Below are 23,486 nucleotides of genomic sequence, written 5' to 3' on the forward strand. Positions count from 1 at the left end.
ATTTGCATTTTAGTGTTAAATTGAATTTCATGAAAGTGACAAAGGGATTTCTGTGAAGAACTGAAAAAATAGAAAATTCATACAGAAACAGATGGTGAATTGTGTGTGTTTTTTTTTTTTTTTTTTTAAGAATAATGTATTGTCTTTCTGGTGACAAAATTTAAGAAATAGCCTTTGTTGACATCCCCACTACAAACTGCCAAAAAAGTGGTGTTAAGTAGTTGTGCACAAAAGAAATAAATAAAAATGCACACTACTATACATGATGCTTTTTTTTTTTTTTTTTTTTTTTGATAAAGGGATATTGTTACAGATCCTTTTTTTAATGTTTATTGACCTTTAAAAAATTATCTTGGGGCAATAGAGATATATGAAAAATCATATTTCGTTTAAAAAAAAATTATTTCCATCCTATGCATAAAGTAAATAAATTAGTTAATATACTCTGTACATTAGATTTTTATTTATTAAATCGAATGGCGCCTCCGTAGCCAGATGGGAAGGAGCAGCAGTGCGTAGCACATGCTTCTTGATTAGACCGGGGTTCGAGCCCGTCACCACCAAATACGGAGGATGCGGAAAGGTCGGGGAATGACTACTGCATATCCCCGGAGCAATATGGCCTTAGTTGCTAATGCTCCTTAAAAAAAAAAAAAAAACACCCAACCAACCAAAAACCAGTTAAATTGAATGACTTTTTTCTTATTCCTTGATTAATAGAAAAGTAAATAATAATATATAGCAGTAGTTGTTTTTACATCATTGCACAGTCACCACAATGCAATGTTCACTTAACATTTTGTAATACTTGACATCAGTGTAACATTTGCAAAGCTACGACTGTGGAAATGTGTTTTTATACCAGAAGACTTTGTTTAAATCTGTGTGTATAGGTGGAGTTTGTCTTTCCCATTTCTTTGTTATATTAAGTTCTGCTTCTTTCTCCATAATAAAATTTGACTGAAATACCAGAAGCAGACTGCATAATGAATGCAGGAAAATGCTACATGAACAGTTTTGAAATTCTTTGCATATTTATAAATTAAGTAAGACGAAAAATGCAACTGGGCATAATATTTTAAGAGTTATAATTATCTATAAAATCGGTGTAAAAGCACCATAGACAACTCTTAAAGGAAAAGCTATAATAGTAGTGTTAAGGGTATCATTTCATCTGTATCTCATATTGTGCTCATCGTTCACAACGAGTTACCATGTACTGCACTACCTCGAATAAGTAACGCTTCACTAATAGAGAAGACTATTGTTACTTATTCTGAGTGGGCACCACCCATACAGCACCGTTTAAAGGCTTGTTGGCCTTTCATTGGTGGGTGGGCAGGCGCCCTGATATTGCAAACATGAGAATCCAGTTGTGAAGATAATCCCACAATGTGAGAGATGCCAAAAGGTGTATGTGATAATGTTTAAGTAAGACTAAAAATGCAACTGGGCATAATATTTTGAGTTACAATAACATATTTTGAGTTATCTATATAATATCAGTGTAAAAACACCATAAACAACTCTTAAAGGAAAAACTATGATAGTGGTGTTAAGAGCATCATTTCATCTGTATCTCATATTGTGCTCATCCTTCACAACAAGTTACCATGTACATAACGCTTCACTAATAGAGAAGACTATTGTTACTTATTCTCAGTGGGCACCACCACCACCCAGGTGGCACTGTTTCGAGGCTTGTTGGCCTTTCATCAGTGGGTGGGCAGGCACACCAGTATTGCAAACAATGGTGGGTGTTGGTTTCATCGGCGGGTGGGAAGGAGCAGCAGTGCGTAGCACACGCTTCTTGATTAGACCGGGGTTCGAGCCCGTCACCACCAAATACGGAGGATGCGGAAAGGTCAGGGAATGACCACCGCATATCCCGGAGCAATGTGGCCTTAGTTGCTAATGCTCCTAAAAACCAAATAACAACAACAACAACCCACCCACTGATGAAGGTCCAACAAGCCTTGAAATGGTGCCGTGGGGGTGGTGCCCACTGAGAATAAGTAACAATAGTCTTCTCTATTAGTGAAGTGTTACTTATTCAAGGTAGAGCAGTACATGGTAACTTGTGAAGGTTGAGTGCAATATGAGATACAGATGAAATGTTGTTTGTTTGTTTGTTTTTTTGGTAGTTGTTGGCGCATCGGCTTCTGTGGCCATAATGCGCCTCCCAAGGTTTTTGCAGTACTTTGATCCAAGCCCGGGGCGGGATTCGAACCCGCAACCTTTGGGTTGCCAGGCAGGCACTTCACCCACCCGGCTAGCTCGGCTACAGATGAAATGATGCCCTTAACAATCGTAGTTTTTCCTTTAAGAGTTGTCTATGGTGTTTTTACACCAATATTATATAGATAAATTAATTAAGCATTCTAAAGAACCAGTTAGTGTTAATTCTGGGAATTTTTTTTATATTAGTAGTTTTAACTGAGTGATAGCAGCAAGTAACATGACAGGTGACCTTTGAAATAATATTCCTGCATTAACTATTAACCAGTTATTAAAAATATGCAAATTTTTTTCTGCCTTCCTAAATATAGTAAAACTTTTACTGCAATGGTTTCTGAAACATGTTTTTTTTTTTTTTTTTTATGGTTTTCTTTCAGAAATTGCATCCATGAACCTGTCAGGTTACCTGCCTTTGTCTTTGCAACTGTGTGGCTTTTTGCTTGAAGAGTAGCATGATACCAAATAAGCACTAATAGTGTGCACGTTTAAGGTTTTAGTTTACTTGTTTTCTTTTCCCACTATTTCAATATACATCTGCATTCTTATCCTAGCTGTTTTTGAAAGATTTATTATTGTTTTCAGAATAAAGACAATTATATGAACCGATTCTCTTCAGATGGCCACTACATTGCAGGGAACAAAATATGTAATTTCAAATTTTGAACTAATAAAATCATTTTTTATTATTATTTTTATTTATATACATAATAAACAGAAATATATGTGCATGTTTGAAATTTGGTGCACTTAATGGTCTGGATAATGGAAGGGAATGATGAAAGAGAATGGCTGAGAAATCCTAGTTGGAAATTTCATAGGTTTAATATTAAACAGGCTGGGAACTCCATGTAAGTCAATCAACCTTCTTAACCAGAATTTGGATAGTTAAGTTATATTTGTACTTTAACAATAAGCAGTTTTCCTGCTTTAAAAAATAGGTAAAATGAAAACAAAAATGTTCTTCAGTTTTGTCCTGTTGTTTATAATGAGGTAATAGTACTATTGTTTGGTTATAAAGATTTCAATAATTTAATTTTGTAGAAACAACGCATTTATATCATATTGCCTTTTCTTTATCCTTCATTACTTACATTTTGCATAATTCGCTTCATTCTTTGGTTTTTTTTTTTTTTTTTTAATAGGATCACAACATAAAACTAGAGCCTAGTTCTGCTAGAGACAAAAGAATAGGGCCTCCAAAGCGGAGAGGAAGGCCCAGAACACGCCCACTTCCATCCTCATCTTCAAACAATAAATTATGTGATGATTTTAATTATTGTGTGGGCAGTTATGATGATGATGAATCTGAAGATAGTGGTAGACTTGATGAAGGCCTACCAGCAAAGAGAAGAATACGTCCGCCAAAAGCTTTAGAGGAGGATTACTTTCTAGGGCCTCAAAAAAAGCGAATGAGAAGAGAGAGCCGGAGTGATAGGATATATAAGTAAGAGAAGATTTAGTTTTATAATATCATGATTATAGAACTAAGATGATGATAATAATAAATATACCTAACAATATTACAGTTTTAATCTGGAAGGATATTAAAATATAAAAAAAAAATTTAACATGGTTGTTGAAAGGGCAGATTAAAATGAAGGACATGGGCGTTGAAACCATATGTTGCATTGGGCTAGTTTAAAATTTATTTGCACTTAAGAATTAAAACAATTACAATAAAGCTATGCATAGCTAAATATTGACTAAAGTTTAAAATTTTAATTTTAATGTCTTGTACCTGTATTGTAAATTGTTATTCTAAATTCAAAATAATAAATATTCCTCTAGCCTAGAATACAATGTATTATTTCACTTCCTTGTTGTATATAAACCTCATATATATTCATGAAATCCACACAAACTTCCTGTATTGTAATAATATATTTTTATTTAAATTTGTATTTATGTGAAAACCAACTAAATTAATAGGGGAAAAAAAAAGGCGCTCAGGTGAAAGTTCAAAAATTCCAGGTGTGTTGACTGAATAGCATGAACACACAAATTGCAATAATTTGGAATAAAATATGCATCTGTGTGTGTGTGTGGGGGGGGGGGGGTATAATAAAATCATCCTTTCTCATGCAGAGAAGTATATTTTATTACCAAATTTAGGAAAGATATTTTTATATCTATAATACAAACCTTGAAATGTTTTTGAATTCAGACGAATGCACTCATTAAAAGAAGAAATTTTTCTGAATAAGCAAAGTTTGCTAAAACTGTTTTTGGAAATTTTGCTTATTCAGAAAACTGACAGAGCAGTGCAGACGTTGGTGTTACAGTATATCAGCATCTTGGATTGTGCTGTGGCAGTGTATTATGTTTGTATAACCCAATGTTTACAGATTGATTTGCATGTTAAGTGGGCTGAAAAAGCTTTAATTATTCATGAACCTGTCAGGGTTCATGAATAATTAAATGCATGTGGAAGAAATGGCTAATTATGGTGCCATTTGAAGAAGCATTATTTTCTCTATTCCAAGTGTACAACTTCACCATAGCATGGAAGTATATGCTCGTGGGGTGGATAAAAATAAGTACCAACATGTGAATAACAAATACACAACAGAGTGGATTATATACAATAAATTAAGTACAGTACAATACACATTTAAATAGCAAAATAACAATTGCTGGAGCTGCCATTAGGTTCTCCATCAGCTGGTAAGCTTTTTTTTTTTTTTAATGTAAACCCCAAACACGAGAGGTATTAGAACATATAGTACTTAGAACCGTGCTTGGGTTGGAGGTTGAGAAGACGAAAGAACATATTTGTTGACATTGGACTTGAACTTCTGTAGACTGTAATTTTTAGGAAATACGTATGAAGGAAGATTGTTCCAGAAAACGGAATTTGAATGAATAAACGAGGAAGATGAAAAGTTGGTTCTGTGAGTTTGAAGTTGGACAGTAAATAGATGTTGGCTGGTAGCAGTAAGTGTTCAAACTGTTTTGAAAGAGAAAGTGGGCGATCTTCAGGTAATTCTCCAGTGGGGCAAAGACAACTTAGTTGATTTCAACCCTTCTAAAACTCAGTCTTGTCTTATATCTCACAAAAAGGATTCTTCTGCTCCTATGCTTATCTTTAGTGACACTCCAATTTATAGGCAAAATGATGTATCTCTTTTGGGGATTACACAAAAGAGATACATCATAAAGAGATTACTTTATAAAACCGTTAGTCCATTCGATATAAAGAGATTACTTTATAAAACCGTTAGTCCGTTCGAATCTTGCAGGCATTGTTTTTTGTATATAGTGATAGGGAATTCAAATTTTTAATTGAGGTAGCTAGGTAGCTCTAACGTATAATTATAGAAACAGTAATACGCTTCACTGTTTCTATTAGGTAGCATAGTATTGACATTTAATTTAATTTAATTTATTGATCTTATTAATTTAAAATATCATGCCCCAACCTAGAGCAGCAAAGCAACGGGCACAAAGTGGCAGGAGTGCTGTGACTCGGGAGAACTGAGGGGGGGGGGCGATTCTCCAACGCATCACAGCCTAAAAAAATGTGCAACTTGTGAAATGTTTGCTGAACTATCTGGAACGGAACATGATATTGCCATGGGGGATGTCTTTGTGTGTGGGCGATGTAAGGAGTGTAAGGAAATCAGGCGACAACTCAGCGTTGTTATGGACCTATATGAGAGTTTGAAGGACAGGGTGGATGCCCTCGAAAGATCTAAATTGAGGGGCCCATCAGGCTCTCAGCTGCCCACATCAACGCCAGAGCTTGCACTTGGTCATCACGCAACACAGCGGCAACCCCCAAGGCAGATTGCGCTGGTCCCAAAGGAACTAGTAGTTGTTGGTGACTCTATTGTCAGGAAACGGGGAACATCCTTTGTAAAAAGGATAGGTGGAACAGGACCAGGCTATGTCTGCCAGGGGCAAAGGTTGATGACGTTGTAGAGCAGATATCATCTTTTAGGGGCACAAAAGGTGATATAGTTGTACACGTTGGCACTAATGATATTAAGAGTAGGAGACCGGCAGAATTACTTAACAAGTACAGGTCACTGATGAAAAAAAGCCGTGAATTAGGGTTGAATTTGAAAGTGTCTGCAATTCTGCCCAGACACGATAGGAGGGAGTATATGATGAGAGCCTTGTCTATCAATTCGGCCCTGGAAAGATTGTGCAAGGCTCAAGGGATAAAATTTTTTTCAGCCTGGACTGTACTTGTTAACGGGAGAGACTGCTTCTACAGGGATGGGATACACTTAAATAGAAAGGGTGCAAGAATATTTGCTGATGCTATCGAGGCAGTGTTAGGTGGGTCGGAAAACTGATAGCTTGGGGGGATACAAGGACTAATAGTTTAACAGTAGCCATAGGCAGAGGTGAAGGTGATTCTTGCACAACTTCTATTAGAATAAGTAGCGACCTGGAGCGAGGGGTGTTGGGGGTTTCAGGGACGGATGGCAGTCATCGTGAAACAGGTGGGTATATGGGATGTGTTAGAGTAATTAAGAATAGGTGCGTGTATACCAATGCTAGAAGTATAGTAAATAAATTTGATGAATTTGAAGTGTTGGTCAAGACATCAAAGGCGGATATTGTTGGGATATCAAAGACCTGGTGTCACACAGATATAAGGAATGCCGAACTGGAATTTGGGGAGTACAATGTGTACAGAAAGGATAGACAGGATAGGAAGGGAGGAGGTGTTATGCTGTTAATAAAGAAAAACATGAAATCAAAAGAAGTGCATCCAGTTGATATAGATGAACAGTGCACTATTGAGTCAGTTTGGTGTGACATAAGCACTGCGAAAGCAAAAATAAGAGTAGGAGTGTGTTATAGGCCTAATGACTTGAATGAGTACAATGAACAATTGTACAGAGAAATAGAGTGGGCTAGTAAATCGGAATGTCTTATAATGGGGGATTTTAACTTCCCAGATATTGACTGGCACTTGTGGGTTGGGCACTCACATACTAGTCAGACTTTTGTGGATTTATTGGATGATTGCTTTCTGCAGCAGCATGTTCGAGAGGCAACCAGAGAAAGTAATACTCTTGATCTGGTTATCAGTAGTGATCATTCATGCATTAGGAATTTGCAGATAAAAGAACCACTAGGTGGCAGTGATCACAGTGTACTGACGTGGGATTTACTTAAAGATTTAATTACCATCAGGGGTAAAGGAAAGGATTTTTGCTTCCGTAAAGGCGAGTACAGTGGTCTCTGACAGTTTTTAAATTCTATACAGTGGGATCAACTGATGATGTTACCAACAGTAAATTCTAAGTTGGGAAGCATTCAAAGAATTAATCGTGGACGCTACTAAAAGGTTCATACCTATTAAGAAATATTGTTCAAGGTTTAGGCCTAAATGGTTGTCAAATGAACTAATGAGACTCGTATCAGAGAAGAAAAATGCATGGGATGCATATAAATTATCAAGCGACTCAGAAGCCTATGGTAGATATAAGTTAATCTGTAATCAGGTCACAAATGAAGTTCGGCAGGCGAAGGCAGATTACGAGAAATCCTTGGCAAAAGATGCTAAGAAAAACAGCAAGGATTTCTTTACTTATATAAACTCTAAAAGGAAGGGGATGAATCCGATTGGTCCACTTGACATCGATGGTTCGACTGTTGATGATCCTGCTCAGATAGCAAACAAACTGAATGAGTATTTTGCATCTACATTCACATGTGAGGAATTATTAAGGTTTGAAAATGGCAGAAGGTTATCAAATTGTAGCAAGATACTTAATGATTTTGTAATAACTGAGAGCAAAGTGGAAGAGAAATTGTTGAAGTTAAACGTAAGAAAAGCACCTGGGGTGGATGGGATCTATCCAGTTATATTAAAGGAGGCAGTAAAGCAACTAAGCAAACCCTTAGCCATAATTATGAGAGCATCCTTGGACTCAGTGGAGGTTCCCACGGACTGGAGATGTGCAAATGTATCCCCAGTTCACAAAGGGGGATCGAAGGGTGACACGAGTAATTACAGACCAGTTAGTTTAACTTCTGTTCCGGGTAAAATAATGGAGTCACTGGTTAAAGATGCATTGCAGGATCATCTAGACAAGACTGCAGCAATAATTCAGACACAGCATGGGTTTGTTAAGGGAAAGTCTTGTCTGACAAATTTGATAGGATATTATGATGTGGTTACAAAGGAACTGGATGCGAAAAATAATTTTGATATCATATATTCGGATTTCAGGAAAGCTTTTGACACTGTTGCACATGGAAGACTATTGTACAAATTGGAACAGAATGGTATTAAGGGTAAGTTGCTACAATGGATAAAAGGATGGTTGAGTGGGAGAAGACAGAGGGTGGTAATCAGTGGGTGCTGCTCTTCTTGGACTAATGTTATTAGTGGAGTCCCACAGGGTTCGGTGTTAGGTCCACTGTTGTTTTGTATATTTATCAATGATATTGATGAAGGTATATCAGGCTTAATGTCGAAGTTTGCAGATGATACAAAGGTTGGCAGGGTTGTTAATGGCAGTGTGCTACTGCAACAGGATCTAGATAATTTGGGCAGATGGGCTAAGAAGTGGCAACTGAAGTTTAACCTTGACAAATGCAAAGTACTACATATGGGTAGAAGTAACCCCAGAGAAACGTACCAACTGTGTGGTACTACACTTAAGGTGGTAGAAAATGAAAAAGACCTGGGAGTAATTGTGCAGGCAGATATGAAGTTTTCTGAGCAATGCAGACAGGCTGCCAGGGCAGGTCATGGGGTTTTGTCAATGATATATAGGAATTTTGCTAGCAGGGAAAAGGAGATGATTATCCCTCTGTATAAGGCAATGGTCAGGCCCCGGCTTGAGTACTGCGTACAGGTCTGGAGGCCTCATTTTAGGAAGGATGTAGATTTACTTGAGCGTGTACAGAGAAGGGCAACAAGATTGGTGAGGGGAATGAAGGGATCCTCTTACCAAGAGAGGCTTAAGGTCTGCAAATTGCAGTGGCTGGAGACTAGGCACCTGCGCGGTGATCTGATTGAGGTATATAAGGCCTTGAATGGGTTGAGCACGCTGAATTCTGATGGGATCCTTCCACTTATTCAGATTACGAATCTAAGGAGGCATAAATTCAAATTAAGAAAAGACAGATGTAGAATAGATGTGCAGAAATTTTCCTTTAGCCAGCGGGTGGTTAATTGCTGGAACAAACTTCCATCTGTCGTTGTGGAAGTTGATAGGTTGAATAAATTTAAGGAGGAACTGGACAGGCATTTGGAGGGAATGGTGTGATTTTTTTTTTTTTTTTTTTTTGGCTGATGCTGCATAAGCTCATACATTTGCTTTCTTGCATCACATGCCACCACTACTACTACTACCCTGACTTCTAATCTCTTTTGGCACAAGCACATTAGAAATATTGCTTCCTCTGCATCTAAAAAACTTGGTTTTCTCTTTCACTCTAGGCGTTACTTTTTTTCCAAACAGCTGCTCACTCTATATATCGCAAATCTGCCCTGCAATGGAATATTGTTCCCACATCTGGAGCCCCCAAAGCTTCTCTCAGGCTTCTTGATTCTATTCAGAAGAGGGCAGTTAGGTTAATGATTCATTTCTAATAGAGTCTCTCCACTCGCTGTCTCATAGATGTACTGCTTCTGCTGCACTCCTCTTCTACACAGATTCTTCCATGGGCACTGTTTTTCTGAATTGGTGCCCATGGAAGAATCTGTGTAGAAGAGGCGTGCAGCAGAAACAGTACGTCTATGAGACAGTGAGTGGAGAGACTTTGTTAGAGATGAATCATTAATTAACCTAACTGCTCTCTTCTGAATAGAATCAAGAAGCCTGAGAGAAGTTTTGGGGGCACCACCCCAGATGTGGGAACAAAATTCCACGGCAGGGCGGATTTGTGATATATATACAGAGTGAGCAGCTGTTTGGAAGAAAAGTAACGCCAAGAGTGAAAGAGAAAACCAAGTTTTTTAGACGCAGAGGAAGCAATATTTGTACTGTGCTTGTGCCAAGAGAGATTAGAAGTCAAGGTAATCCCCAAAAGAGATATCATTTTGCCTATAAATCGGAGTGTCAATAAAGATAAGCATAGGAGCAGAAGAATCCTTTTTGCAAGATATAAGACAAGACTGAGTTTTAGAAGGGTTGAAATCAACTAAGTTGTCTTTGCCCCGCTGGAGAATTACCTGAAGATCGGCATTTAAGGAATTGGTAGCAGATTTTCGAAAAGTTGAAGCTGATTGAGCAGGGCAAGGTTTCTCAAAATGGAAAGTGGAATGCAATGTGCTATCATCAGCAAAACTAAAACTATGGATAGGATTTCCAGTCAATGGAAGAAGGTCATTAATATACAAGAGGAAAAGAGTGGGGAAAAGAACTGACCCTTGGGGGAAACCGGCATTAGTGGAGAAGTTAGAAGACGGAGAGCCATCACTCAGTGAGCGATCAGAGAGAAAACTGGATAACCAATTACGAAAAACAGTTGACAAACAATAAGATGGAAGCTTGTTTAGAAGACCTTTATGCCAAACACCATCGAAAGCCTTTGAGATGTCAAGAGCAACTACTTGTGTTTCACCGAACCTTTCCATTGAATTAGTCCATAAATGGGTAACATAAGCCAGAATATCACCAGCGGATCGACATTGACGGAATTCATACAAAGGGTACTAGGAAAGTTTTGTCAGAATCGAACGAATTGCTGGTGCATTTAGGCCCAAAGTATCCTCTATCTGTTGGTAGGTCACTCGCCTGTTTTCGTCAAGCATTTTCCTCACAGCAGTAACGTTTTCCTCCGTAACTGACGTTCGTGGCCTTCCCGGCCTCTCAGAATCCTCCAGAGTGAAATTTCCCCTTTGGAATTCTCTATACCACCTGAATATCGTTGTACGATGTGGACAATCATCATCTAGTGCAAGAGTCATTTCTTCTAAGCACTGGTCTATGGTTAAACCACGCACGAAATTATACCGCAAAACTGTCCTTATCTCATTTCGTGACCACGATGCCATCGCAAGCACTTCACACTCTCACTACTAATGAATAACTGAGCCCATCGACTTGGCGCGGCGGCTACTATGCACGTATGAACATGTCTCAACATGCAGCAACAAGCAGCTTCCTGTGATTCATTGTTGCGTCATATTGCAAAACTTTCCTAGTACCCTTTGTACTGGTGATCGTTGATCAGACAGAAGGTTTCCAGGTAGTTTAAGAGTTGGCGGTTAATTGATTTCTCCATTGCTTTAGAAAGAGTAGAAGTAATAGCAATGGGACGATAATTGGATGGGAGGGATTTGTCACCATTTTTAGGAACTGGCTGGATATGAGCAAATTTCCAAGCAGAAGGAAAAACGCCTTTGGAATAAGAAAGTGAAAAAAGGTGGCAAAGAATAGGAGTAAGTTCAGGAGCACAGGTTTTGAGAACAAGTGGAGAAATACCATCGGGACCTGGAGCTTTCTGGAAGAAAAATGGGATCTAGCAGGTCAGCGTTATCCTTGGCTGAAGTGACAACAGAACCATTTGGTTCGGGCAGAGATGTGCAAAAGTTGCTGCCAATAGCTTTGGCAAGAGACCAGAATGCTCGGCTACCATTAGGGCAAGAAGCAAGTTTTCTACTCTTAGTCTGTTCAAACTGTAGTTCGGACTGATTAATAACTGCTTTACAATTGTTACGAGCTTTGGTGTAGGCAGAAAATGAAACTGAAGAATTGGAAACAAGCCAGTTACCATATGCAATGTTCTTCTCTTGAACAGCCTTAGCACATTTATTGGAAAACAAAGGTTTAGATAAAGGAGGACGAGATTTTAAAGTGGAGTGTGGAATAAAGGATTCCATTCCTACAAGGATAATTTCACTGACACGATCTGAGCAAACGTTGACATCAGAAGTTTTGAAACAATAATCCAACCAAGGAAACGAAGAAAAGAAATCTCACAGGTCATCCCATTTTGCATTCTTGTAATGCCAAATAACACGAGGTTGGGAATAGCCATGAGATAAAAGCTCCATTGGAGAAGAGACAATCACCAAGTTGTGATCTGAGGTGCCTAAACGATCACTGACTTCGACCGTGTATTTAGAAGGGTCATTTGTGAGAAAAATATCAAGGGTGTTGGCTGTATGGTTAGGATTGTCCGGTATTCTTGTAGGTAAATGAACAATCTGTGTAAGGTCATTAGTAATTGGAAAAGCCTCAGCATCTCGACCAGCTGGGTCGGTGTGACTAGAAAACGGAAGCCAGCTGGAGTTGTGGACATAAAATCACCAAGGAAAATTACCTCACTGTTAGGAAAGTTGGACTGGAGAAAGTCAAGTTCCAAAGAGAGGATGTCAAGGAGCTCCAAGTTATTAGTGGAGTTGGGAGAACAGTAGAGACAACAGATAAATCTGACACAATGAGGTAGAGAGATTTTTAGCCAGAGAAGATCAAAGAGAGGAAATTCCAAATTGCCAAGTGTCTGACAGGGAATATCAGAACGCACATATGCACACATACCACCTTTCATACGAAAGGAATCATACAGCGAATAATAATTTGGGTATCTGAGATGAGCAGTAGTTGAATCAACCGATAACTGAGAGTCTGTCAGAAAAAGTATATGGGGTTTGGTAGACTGCAAGTGGAAATGGACATCGTTGAGATTAGAATTGAGACCACGTATATTTCTGAAATTAATTAGGAAATGTTCGGGAGGTTTAGGTCTTTTCGCAGATAAGCTTACCCTATTAGTTTGACAATTCATGGTGTATTCAATAGTAAGAAAAAGTGGGTGGGACAAGCTGTATGAAGTAATGAAATTTTTGGATATGCATACACATGGTAAGGATATACCCAGATCCTTGACATAACGTGGCCTCGACAATGCTCCCTGCATACACACTATTCTGACTCCCTCCAGTCACTCTCTGGCAGAGTAGGGGTAGCAAGATTGTACACTAGCTGATCCGGCTAGTGCTTCTAGAGAGTTACCAATAGGTTTGGTTCGGTGTACTAACTAGTGACTGGCCTGCCAACATTTTAGAGCTGTATCCTCGAAATGTAAGGAATATTGGATCTCGCCACGATGTTCATCATAACCTCAGAAATCTTCACTCATACTGCATGATGGAAGAGATAGGGAAGGGTTGACCAGAACTTAGCTTTAGAAACTAAACATGGGTTCCACAACTTCAAGCCTCCAATAAGCAAAGTGGTGGTATTGCACTGGTTGATGAGTCATCTACCACCTAGTACTGCCTGGTAACATAGAGGGGCGGCATTCGTCCATGTGGTGTGGGTGCCACACCTCGACCCCTGCTTACGTTGGTTCACACCTGGGTGGTCACCCACCATGTACTTGTGCATGAAGGTTATACCCAGGATTACTAACAGTCCCACCATCGTGAAGGTGCAAGCAGAGGATTTGGCTGTCATAGACCGTCCGGACTTCGCCGAAATTGGGTCCCATTGACTTGACTGTCACCAGTTCCATCATCAGTTCCATCAGCGTTTTAGACTTCCAGGTAGCAAGTACAGGCTTGTCTGGCATATCTGAGAGAATGTCTGTGGCAACCTCAAGGACCAAGGCTTGCTGAAAAATGCCATTTTAATATCTATGCCCACCTGGTTAGCAAGATTTACCGAATTGGATGGGAACATCTGTTGTGTGCTTCTGAGCTGGTCATAGTTGGAATCCAGCGGCACTGCCTCTGTTCCGTGTGCTATCCTTTGACTATGAGGAAGAGAAATAATTTCAGAAAGGTGTTTGGTGCATCAATTCTGAAAAAGTATTTTTGCCAGGGTGATGACGTTGGTCCTGATGATTACGATTAACTCCTGGGGGTCCAGTTAAGGGTAGGATGCTTTTTGAGATTGTGAAGGGTTTGCCAAGTTTCTTTTTTAGCCACCTTAGGATCCAGTATTCTATACTAGGGAAGCTCATGAGTCAAGTAGGTGATGCAGAGGACCAAAGAACAGATGCATAGAGTACAACTGGGCTGATACATCTCAGGACATACTGTGTTGTGAGGTTAGGCTGGTAAATGCTGATGAGTTTTTGCTTTGCTCTCCAGGGGGCTGCAAGGGTCTTTTTCTTGGTATTTGCAAAGTGCTGTTAGAAGATGAGTTGTTCATCCCAAGTGACTCCTAAATATGTGTGATGCATGACTGTTGATAGGCAGGCCATCTAGAAGGAGTGATGTTATTTGTATAGTTATACTGTTGGATTTTCTCAGATTTAACTCTAAGCCAATAGCTTTGAGGTGAGCTACAAGGTCTGAAATCTGGAGTGGTTGCAGCCTGAAATATACGGACAGCATCTTGGCACTCTTGTGTGGAGATTAACATCTTGAGATCATCTGCATATGAAATAAAGTTCTTATGTAGTGACATGGAGGTCAAAGGATGCTTCAAAAGTGATGCAGACAGAATGCTATCTTTGAGTACACCTATGTTTAAGGTGACTTGAAGCACATTGTTAGTATGCATCACAAAGATTTTTCTTCCAGCCAGTAGCTGTGTAAAAATCCTCGAATATTTATTTCATTTATTTATTGTTATTTATTTTTTTATTTTTAACAATTCCTTCAATCTCTCTCTCTCTCTGCTGAGATTCAAAACTTCTAAATTAGTGAAAGTATCACCGAGGATTTAGGAAATGGAGTAAGTTATAAAAGGAATCATTCATTTACCTGAATGAACCATATCTTTTGGGTACAGTCAGTTTTAAAGATGTCTCCTAGGCACGCCACATCTAGACATGGGAAAAACATATTTTTTTTAGTGAATATTTTAAAAAATTTCCAGCTTGATTTTTGGCACTGATTTTATTAGAATGTCAGGAAGTCAGGTCAAAATAAGAACAAATCAATATTTAAAAACATTTAGATACAGTTTTCATTTTGAAATTTTTTAAAAATTCTGAAAAAAATGTACACAGCAGAACCAGTTCTAGTAGAAACTTTACTAGTTTACACATTTCATGAAATGAAAGGGCTAATGAGGTGGATGATATCAAGATTTTGTAAGAATTGATAGATTATGGATTTTTTCATTAATTTGAAAAGAGTTGAGATAAGTGCAGTGATTAGTTTTCAGGAATTGGCTGAATATTAGAAAATTTCCATTTAGAAGGAAAAACACAAGTGAAATAAGGTGTAATGCACTAAAGAAGAGTTAGCATTGTAGCACAGTTTTTTTGAACTAGTGTAGAAATTTCATTAAGATCTACAGATATCTTGACACCAAGATTGTTTAGGATACTTCCAATTTCCTTCTGTTGGAAAAACCAAAGGCAACATTGAGTGGTTGTGTTCAGTGTGGTAGGAAGAGATTTACCTGTATTACCAGTGCAATAGTTGAAGGGAATTAAGATGTCAACAAGTCAGCTTTATTTTCAGGAAGATGCAAGAGAACCATCAGGAAGGCCAATATCATTTTTTTCCCTAGCTTCATAACAGTGGAGAGAATTTCTGATGGAAATTTATGGGCTTCATCGACATGGAGTCACCATAAAAAAAATAGTACAGGCTGTCAAATGTAAAGAGTGGGCACTCTGTAAAATACATTACAATTTTGCATTGTTTTTTTTTTTTTTTTTTTTTTTTTATATATATATACATTAGTATATTAATCTGAGAGAGTGAGATAGATTTGTTAATACCAGCTACAAAATGGAACTGTAGTAAAGTGGTTTTTTAATTAGAGTGATATGTTTATTTCTTATTCATTGAATTTTTTATTTTTTTACCCTATCACAGCTGTCATATTTACCAATGTAATTCAACATTTAACATTATTTAAAATTTTTTCTAGGTGTAACGAACATGGTTGTGCCTATCGCTTCACTTCTGAAGCAATTCTTCAATATCATTCACGTTGCCATACCACAGAGGAAAAACCTTTCGTTTGTCCAGAGTGCGGTGAAAAAATGGACCACTGGAGAGGGTTAGCTATGCATTTGTGGAAGTTGCATGGAATAGATATGGATTTGCATAATTGCACTGAATGTGCATATAAAACCTATAGTCATTTTAAATTAGAAAATCACAAGGTAATTTCTTCTGAACGTTTGAAAGAAAGTTAAAATATTTAGAAATTTCATTAAATTAGTTTCAGTTTAGCTCATTGCTTCTATAAGTGTAAAGAAATGGAATTATTGGCTGCCCTTGCATTTATGCACACAGTAGGGCCTCGCTTTTCGGCGTTCTGCTAATACAGCGGTTTTAAATTATGTCCATGTTCATTATGTTCAGCACTTGTTTCTCTTTTTCGGCATGAAGTGCTCAGCAGCTTAGTCTGAGAAGGGCATCCGGCTCCATTTTATTGTCGTTAAACATGTTATTAGGCTTTTAAATGCATTCGCAATTAGGGAAAAGGAGGGGGAGGCTATGTTCTATTTTTTGGCGATTTTTGCTTTTCGGCAGAGATCTGGAACCTAACCGGCCGTAAGAGTGGGACCCTACTGTAGTGATATCCACTTTTCTTTGTGGCACAAAAAAAAAAGGGATGCTTGATTATATTAAGTGTTCCACTGTTATTTGTGCACATTGTTCTGCAAAAGCTGAGTAGGTAGAGAGATATCACTTACATATTGTTTTTATCTGACTATTATTCCTTATGGTTAGCAGTATAAGATTAGCTTTCTCACTTAAATGTCTAGAACAGAGGATTCCTAAATTGTTGGGCATACTTGGTTTTTATTTGCTCTTATACCTGAAGGGATAGCATGAAATTTATGAAATATTTTAAGAGGACACAAGGCATAAAAGTTTAGGAACCTCTGGTTAGAACAGTTATAATCTGAAAATTGTGCACATCCCTGGGTTCAATTTCTTTCATTTGGTGGAGACACTTTGGTCTCTCAGGTAACTTACCCAAAGATGGAAATTGAATGCATAATGTGATACAAATACAAGTTTTCGATGAGGCATTGAAATATAACCCTGCGATCTTTACTATTAGCGTAGATATATTTATATAGTGATCAATCTGTTTCCTTCATATTAGTGATTGCAATGTATTTTTGAGGAAGGCTATTATTTGAATTTGAGGAGGAACACTGCATTAGTTAGTATTAAAAACACTATTTTAATACATCTTTCACAATTACATTATTCAAAAAATTTAACACTAGAGGAAAAACTTGATACTTTTACTTATTTTAACTAATAAAATAAGTAAAGTACGATGCTGTAATATTTGGCTGTTGTGCCACAGTATTTGACAAACAGCAATAATATGTGAAGTCAGTGGCAACCCTGTATTTATATTTTACTTATTTTAAGAGTTAACCTAAAATTAAATATTTCAAATATGGAATTGTGCAAGATGGATTAAAATAATGCATTTTAATACTAACCAGTGCAGTGCTCAGTGCTTCTTTTCCATTTCAAACATCTGTCACCTGCATGAAATCATATATTAGCATTAGCATTAGTAGAGGCATATGATGCAAGAAAGCAAGCTTATTCAGCATCAGCCAAAAAAAAAAAAAAAAAACCCTCTCCCATTTCACCCCTCCGTTCGTTCGAAATACCTGTCCAGTTGAGCTTTAAATTTGTTTAGGCTATCAACTTCAACAACAAGTGATGGAAGTCGGTTCCACCAACCAACCACCCGCTGGCCAAAGGCAAATTTCCGCACATCTATCCGACATCCGTCCTTCCTCAATTTGAATTTATGCCCTCTGAGGTGATTATTCTGAGAAAGATGAAGAATCCCATTGGCATTGAGCATGCTCAAACCATTCAAAGCCTTATACACCTCTATCAGATCACCTCGCCGGTGCCTAGTCTCCAGACTCTGTAATTTGCAAAACTTAAGCCTTTCTTCGTAAGAGCAACCCTTTGTTCCATTTACTAATCTTGTTGCCCTTCTCTGTACCCGTTCCAGCAGCTCTACATCCTTCTTGAAATGAGGCCTCCAGGGTTATTATATTGTATTAGATCTGTTTAAGATCTTGAATTTTCTATGCCATAACTTCTTTTATTGAAGACATTTACAGAATCTCCAGAGTTGCATGTTACTAATGCAGTTTGCAAACTGTGGAATGCCCCCCCCCCACGCCAGCTTCAATGTGGTGATAGTTGTTTGGGGATGGGGTGCAAAGGAATTCTGTTGCAGTACTTAGAAGGTTGCAACTTTTTAAGGAAATGCTGAAAACTAGTTTATAAATTCTATTGTAAAAGTGAACTTAATTAAACAGAACGAACCGAAACAAAAAATAAAATAAGGAGAAATCACATGGTAAAGGCAAAGTTTAGTGAGATGCAGAAAAGAAACTGTTTTGCAAAGATGCATGCATTCTATTTCTTAACATAATTGCCATTAACATTCCAGCATTTATTCCACACTAATATTTGATGAGATTTTTGAGACCTTGTAGGAATGTGTCATGATACTTTTAAAACAATTGTCATGATACTGGTGTAACCTCATTATTGTTAGCAAAATAATTTAAGATGTTGAAGTAGATGAAAATCTGAAAGTCCTAAATCAGGGGTGTAGAGAGCTGCTTTAAAGTGCTTCATCCAGTCCATTCCAGCCAGTATGTTGTCTTTTGCATGGTGTGTGGTTAATGCAAGGTTATGCAGTTAGATGATGGTTCTCTTCAATGATGTGTTCAGCTTCATTAACAGTAATAGCAGTAACTGATGATTGTGGGCAACCAGGCCATTCTCCATCCTGTACGTTGCTTCTCTCTTAAACAATCAACACCACCTGTGATTTTTTTATATATGTATATATGACATTGCAAATAGATGTGTTCCGGTTAAGAAGTTAATCCAACTAGAGGAGAAGAGGATGTAAAGTGTGAATTGGGAACATTGAATGCTGGTGTGACCCCATATATGGGGTCATTCAATGGGGCCATTGAATGACCCCATATAACGTGGGAAAAGGCGAAGACAAACAAACATGTATATATGACATTGCAGCCTCACCACACACAGTCACAATTTCTTTTTAGGTTCCCAATTTAGTATTCTTAACATTTGTTATTCTTGCCTTTAGCCCATACGAAATGACTAACTCCTTACATATCTTTTGTGCATGTGTCTATGCAATGGACCATTTTTAATACAGTGCAGCATAGTCACATCTAAAAGGAAGAAAATCATAGAGAGATCTAATATTTTACTAATATAATTTATTGCATAGTATTCTATAGATGTAGAATTGAATTTCTGCATCATATATATTTTTTAAATTGCATTGGAGGCCTTGTTCTCTTATCTACCCTTGTGAGCAAAATCTCTTTTGATGTAGCATCCTATTCTGTTTTTTGTAACCTGTGATTATAGGGAGATTACATAATTTTTTTTTTATTTTTTTTTACCTCACAGACCTTGTGAGTCCTGAATATTCCTGCTATTGTGTGAGTCACTCATACAGTAGCAGGAATTTATTGGACAACTACTGTAGGACAACTGTCCTACAGTAGCACGTTAGAGAGGAAGAAAAGAGAATGCAGTACTCTTGATCTGATTATCAGAATTGACTCTACATGCATTAAGAATTGCTAAGTAAAGGAACCTATAGGTGGAAGTTATTATATATTGATGTCGGATTTACTATAAACATATAACTGCTGTGGTTATATTAAAAGAAGCAGAAAAACAGGTACGCAAACTTTTGGTCATAATTATGAGAGCATCCTTGGATTCAGAAGAGTTCCTTATAGATTGCATGTGTGTAAAAGTCTCTCCTATTCAAAAAGGGGGTTTAAAAAGTGAATTGAGTAATTACAGATGTGAAAACGTGACTTCTGTTCTTGAGAAAATAATGGAGTCAGTGGTTAAAGATGAATTACAGAATCATCTTCAGAGGAATGCAGTTATACGGAAATCACACTGTGCATTTGTTAAGTTAGAACAATTTATGATAAAACTGATTAGCTACTATAATGCAGTAACAAAGGAACTGGATGAATAAAAATAATTGTGACATTAGTTAGATTTCATTAAAGCTTTTGATACTATTTCATAGGAAATACTGCTGTACAAATTGGAGCAGTGTGTCATTAAGTGCAAGTTACTGTTTTGGAGCAACGTGACTTTTGGGGGAAGTTACTACTGTGGATAAAGGGATGGTTGAGTGGCAAAAGAAGAGGATGGTTATAAATTGGCACTAATCTTCTTGGGCTATTGTAATAATAGTTCTTCAGGGTTCGGTGATAGCCCCTTTACTGTTTTCAATATATATTAACAATATTGATAAATGCATATCAAGCTTATTGTCTAAGTTTGCTTCATCTGAAAACTTAGACATTAACGTTGGCAGGGTGGTTAATAACAGGAATCAAAGTGTACTACCTGCACCAAGATCTATAAAAATTGGACGGGTGGGCTTAGAAGTGGCAATTAAGGTTTAAAATTAACAAAAATGCAAGACACTTCGTATGGGCAGCAGTAATCACATATCAATTGGGTACTACACTCAAGGTGGCGGAGAATGAAGGAGGTAATTGTAAATTGAGGGGGCTTAGAAGGGAACAGGCATTCTGTGTGTTATCAGACACTCAGTCTAAAATGCTATCTTTCTATTTCAGAATATTTAGGAGAAGTCCGGTTGGCCTGCCTCCCTAAACACTCATTCTTGATGGTAAGCCCTATTATGTCACTTAGGTGGCAACAAATGTGTAGAGTGGTTCTCTTCAAGATGCCTGGTCAGTGTGAAGAGGAAAAGACCAAACCCTCCAGCACATGACAGCACAACGAAAGAAATGGCCCTCAGTCCCCAGCAGCTTTCACTCTCCCTCTTATGGCAGCGAGGGAATCTGAGTGGAAGGAGAGGGTGCTAAGAATCTCTGGGTACGACTAGGCTGCCATGCACAGAAACTGAACTTGGTCTGTCACAATGTAAGATCACTCATCGGTGAAGACAGGATATTAGAGCTGGAAAAGGAATTAGAAAATGTGAATTGGAATATCATCAGTTTGGCTGAAACAAGAAGAATTTAATCACTTACAAGGTTATCAAGTGGAAATCTGCTGTACACCAATGGAAACAGTGAAAGGAGCGAAGGTGGTCCGTAAAGATATAAAAAACAACATTTTGGAATTCAAAAAGTACATCACCAAGGGTGTCAAGACTGTTACTCAGGATTTCTAAGAGGTAGAAGCTAAAGGTTATAATGATTTATGTACCAACGTCAAGCCATGATGAAGAGGTTGAAAAATGTACACTGAAATTAAGTCTTCTAGATGAGCAGAAAATCCACTACACTGTCATTATGGGGGACTTCGATGCTAAGGTTGGAAAGAGACAAAACAGCGCAGAAAGGGAAATCATAGGAAATTTTGGAATTCGTGAAAGAAATGAAAGACTTGTGGAATTTGCAGTATCTAGAGAAATGTCAGAAATTAACACTGTTTTGAAGAAAAGGGTGAACAGAAAGTGGACATGGAAAAGCCCAAATGGATTAAAAACTAATGAAATTGACTTCATCCTCACTAACAGAAGATATATCGTGAATGATGTTACCGTCCTAAACAAGGTAAATGTTGGAAGTGATCACAGAATGGTAAGATGCACATTTGATATAATGTAAGAAAAAAAAAAGGAAAAAACTGACACGAGTAAATAATACGAAGGTCTTTGAGATAATGGAATAGGAGAAAAAGCACTATGTACTGGAACTTAAAAACAAGTTTGAGCTTCTGCAGGCTGTTCAGGACCAAGATATTTATGAGGGATACTAAAACTTTCTGAAAGTGATAAAGCCCAAGAAACATATAGGTAAAAATAAATCCAAAGAAGAAAAAATTAGTCAAGAAACACTTGTCATGATGAACCGAAGACAACAGATGAAGAGCAAGATAAATACTGACAAGGACAAAATTGAGTATACTGAGTTATGCAAAGTCATTAGAAAGAAACTCAGAGAGGATATAAAAAGATTTAATACAAGAAAAGTAGAACAAGCATTAAGGGAAAACAAGCGACTTAAATCAGCAGTAATACAGAAAGACAAATGAAACTGAAGAATAGAGATGGTGTACTTATAAATAGCAGAAGACTATTTGGGCAGCAATATCTTGATATTCTTTAAGTATATCATCGCCCCGAATTGGCCAATTACTGCCACTGATTACTTTGGTATTCTGAATGACTGGGTTCATCCCATAGTGAAACATTTCCACAAATGATGCCATGTTTCAAGATCATAGTGCTCCAATACACACAGCCAGATGTGGCCAGCCTTGGTGTGCTGAGCATAAAACATGAAGCCATGCATCTTCCATGGCCTGCCCAATCACTAGACTTAAGCATTATTGAGCCACCGTGGGCATATTTGGAGAGTGAGAAGCAGATTCTCTCTACCTTTGTCATTCAAAGAGCTTGAAATTTTCCTTCTGAGGTGCACTATAGCCCCAGCAGCTCGTGCACCATTAAAACTCCCATAACACCCCCTACTCCTTTCACATTAGATCAGCTAACTTCCGTCTTGATTGAAGAAATTCCTTCATTTGTTGGGAATTGCACGAAGACCTTTCCAAAAAAGTGGCAGATGCAGTGTGTCATGCCAACTAAGCACATTACAAAGAACATTACATTGGTAGCAGGATCACTAATACTGGTCATTTGAGGAGTTTAAAAGGTATTAGTGTCTGTTCAAATGTCTGACAAATCTTAGCTACAATTATTCCATTCGGGCAACAGGTGATAGCAGTATGAATCCCTGGAAACATGCCAAGTGTCAACACAGAAGATGTGATAGACTTGTGACTGTGTGGAAGGGTGTTTTTTTTATGGCACACGTTAGGTCTGATACTGGCAGATAAACATGTGAGTGATCAACCCAACATCTGAATGCTACTGTCTATTTGAACATTGTTGCCTGTTAGATAGTGCATACTTTTATGCTCACAGTTGATCTATTCCATATTGGTTGTTTCCAGCAAGATAAAGTGCTGCATCATAAGGCACAGATCATTTGGGAATAGTTTCAGATATGCGAGGATAATTTTACTATTCTTCATTGGCCTGTTTAATCATCTGAACAGGCCAGCGAAGAATAGTAAAACAGACAATGAGTTAACAATAATGAATATCTATTGGCCAGCTGAGTATTTATGGAATGAAGTGGAAAAAGCTGTTTTTTGATCATGATCTACCACTGCTGTCTGATCTGAGACAGCTTCGGGATGTGATAAGGTCTACATGGGCCAGCATCCTTGTGGAGCAGTTCTAGCACCTTGTGGGTTCCATGCCCTGGCGAAATCGGGCTGTTCTGAGGCTAAAAGGAGGTGCCACTCACTGTTAAGTTAGTGTATCTAATCAGCTGGCCACTCAGTGTAT

General features: G+C 37.9%; 1 protein-coding gene across 2 annotated transcripts in view; it reads left to right on the top strand.

Moving 5' to 3' along the window:
• The window catches only part of LOC150082788 (uncharacterized), a 102,733-nt gene that overhangs the window by 64,928 nt on the left and 14,319 nt on the right, over positions 1 to 23,486 (top strand). For both annotated transcript variants that reach the window (XM_090377601.1, XM_090377602.1), the window contains 2 exons: positions 3,381 to 3,682; positions 15,996 to 16,233. In XM_090377601.1, the coding sequence (XP_090233727.1) occupies positions 3,381 to 3,682; positions 15,996 to 16,233 (540 nt within the window). The remainder of the gene's footprint in view (positions 1 to 3,380; positions 3,683 to 15,995; positions 16,234 to 23,486) is intronic.

The sequence above is a fragment of the Mastigoproctus giganteus genome, chromosome 7 (assembly GCF_048544385.1).
Source record: "Mastigoproctus giganteus isolate SK-2022 chromosome 7, ASM4854438v1, whole genome shotgun sequence".
NCBI lineage: Eukaryota > Metazoa > Arthropoda > Arachnida > Uropygi > Thelyphonidae > Mastigoproctus > Mastigoproctus giganteus.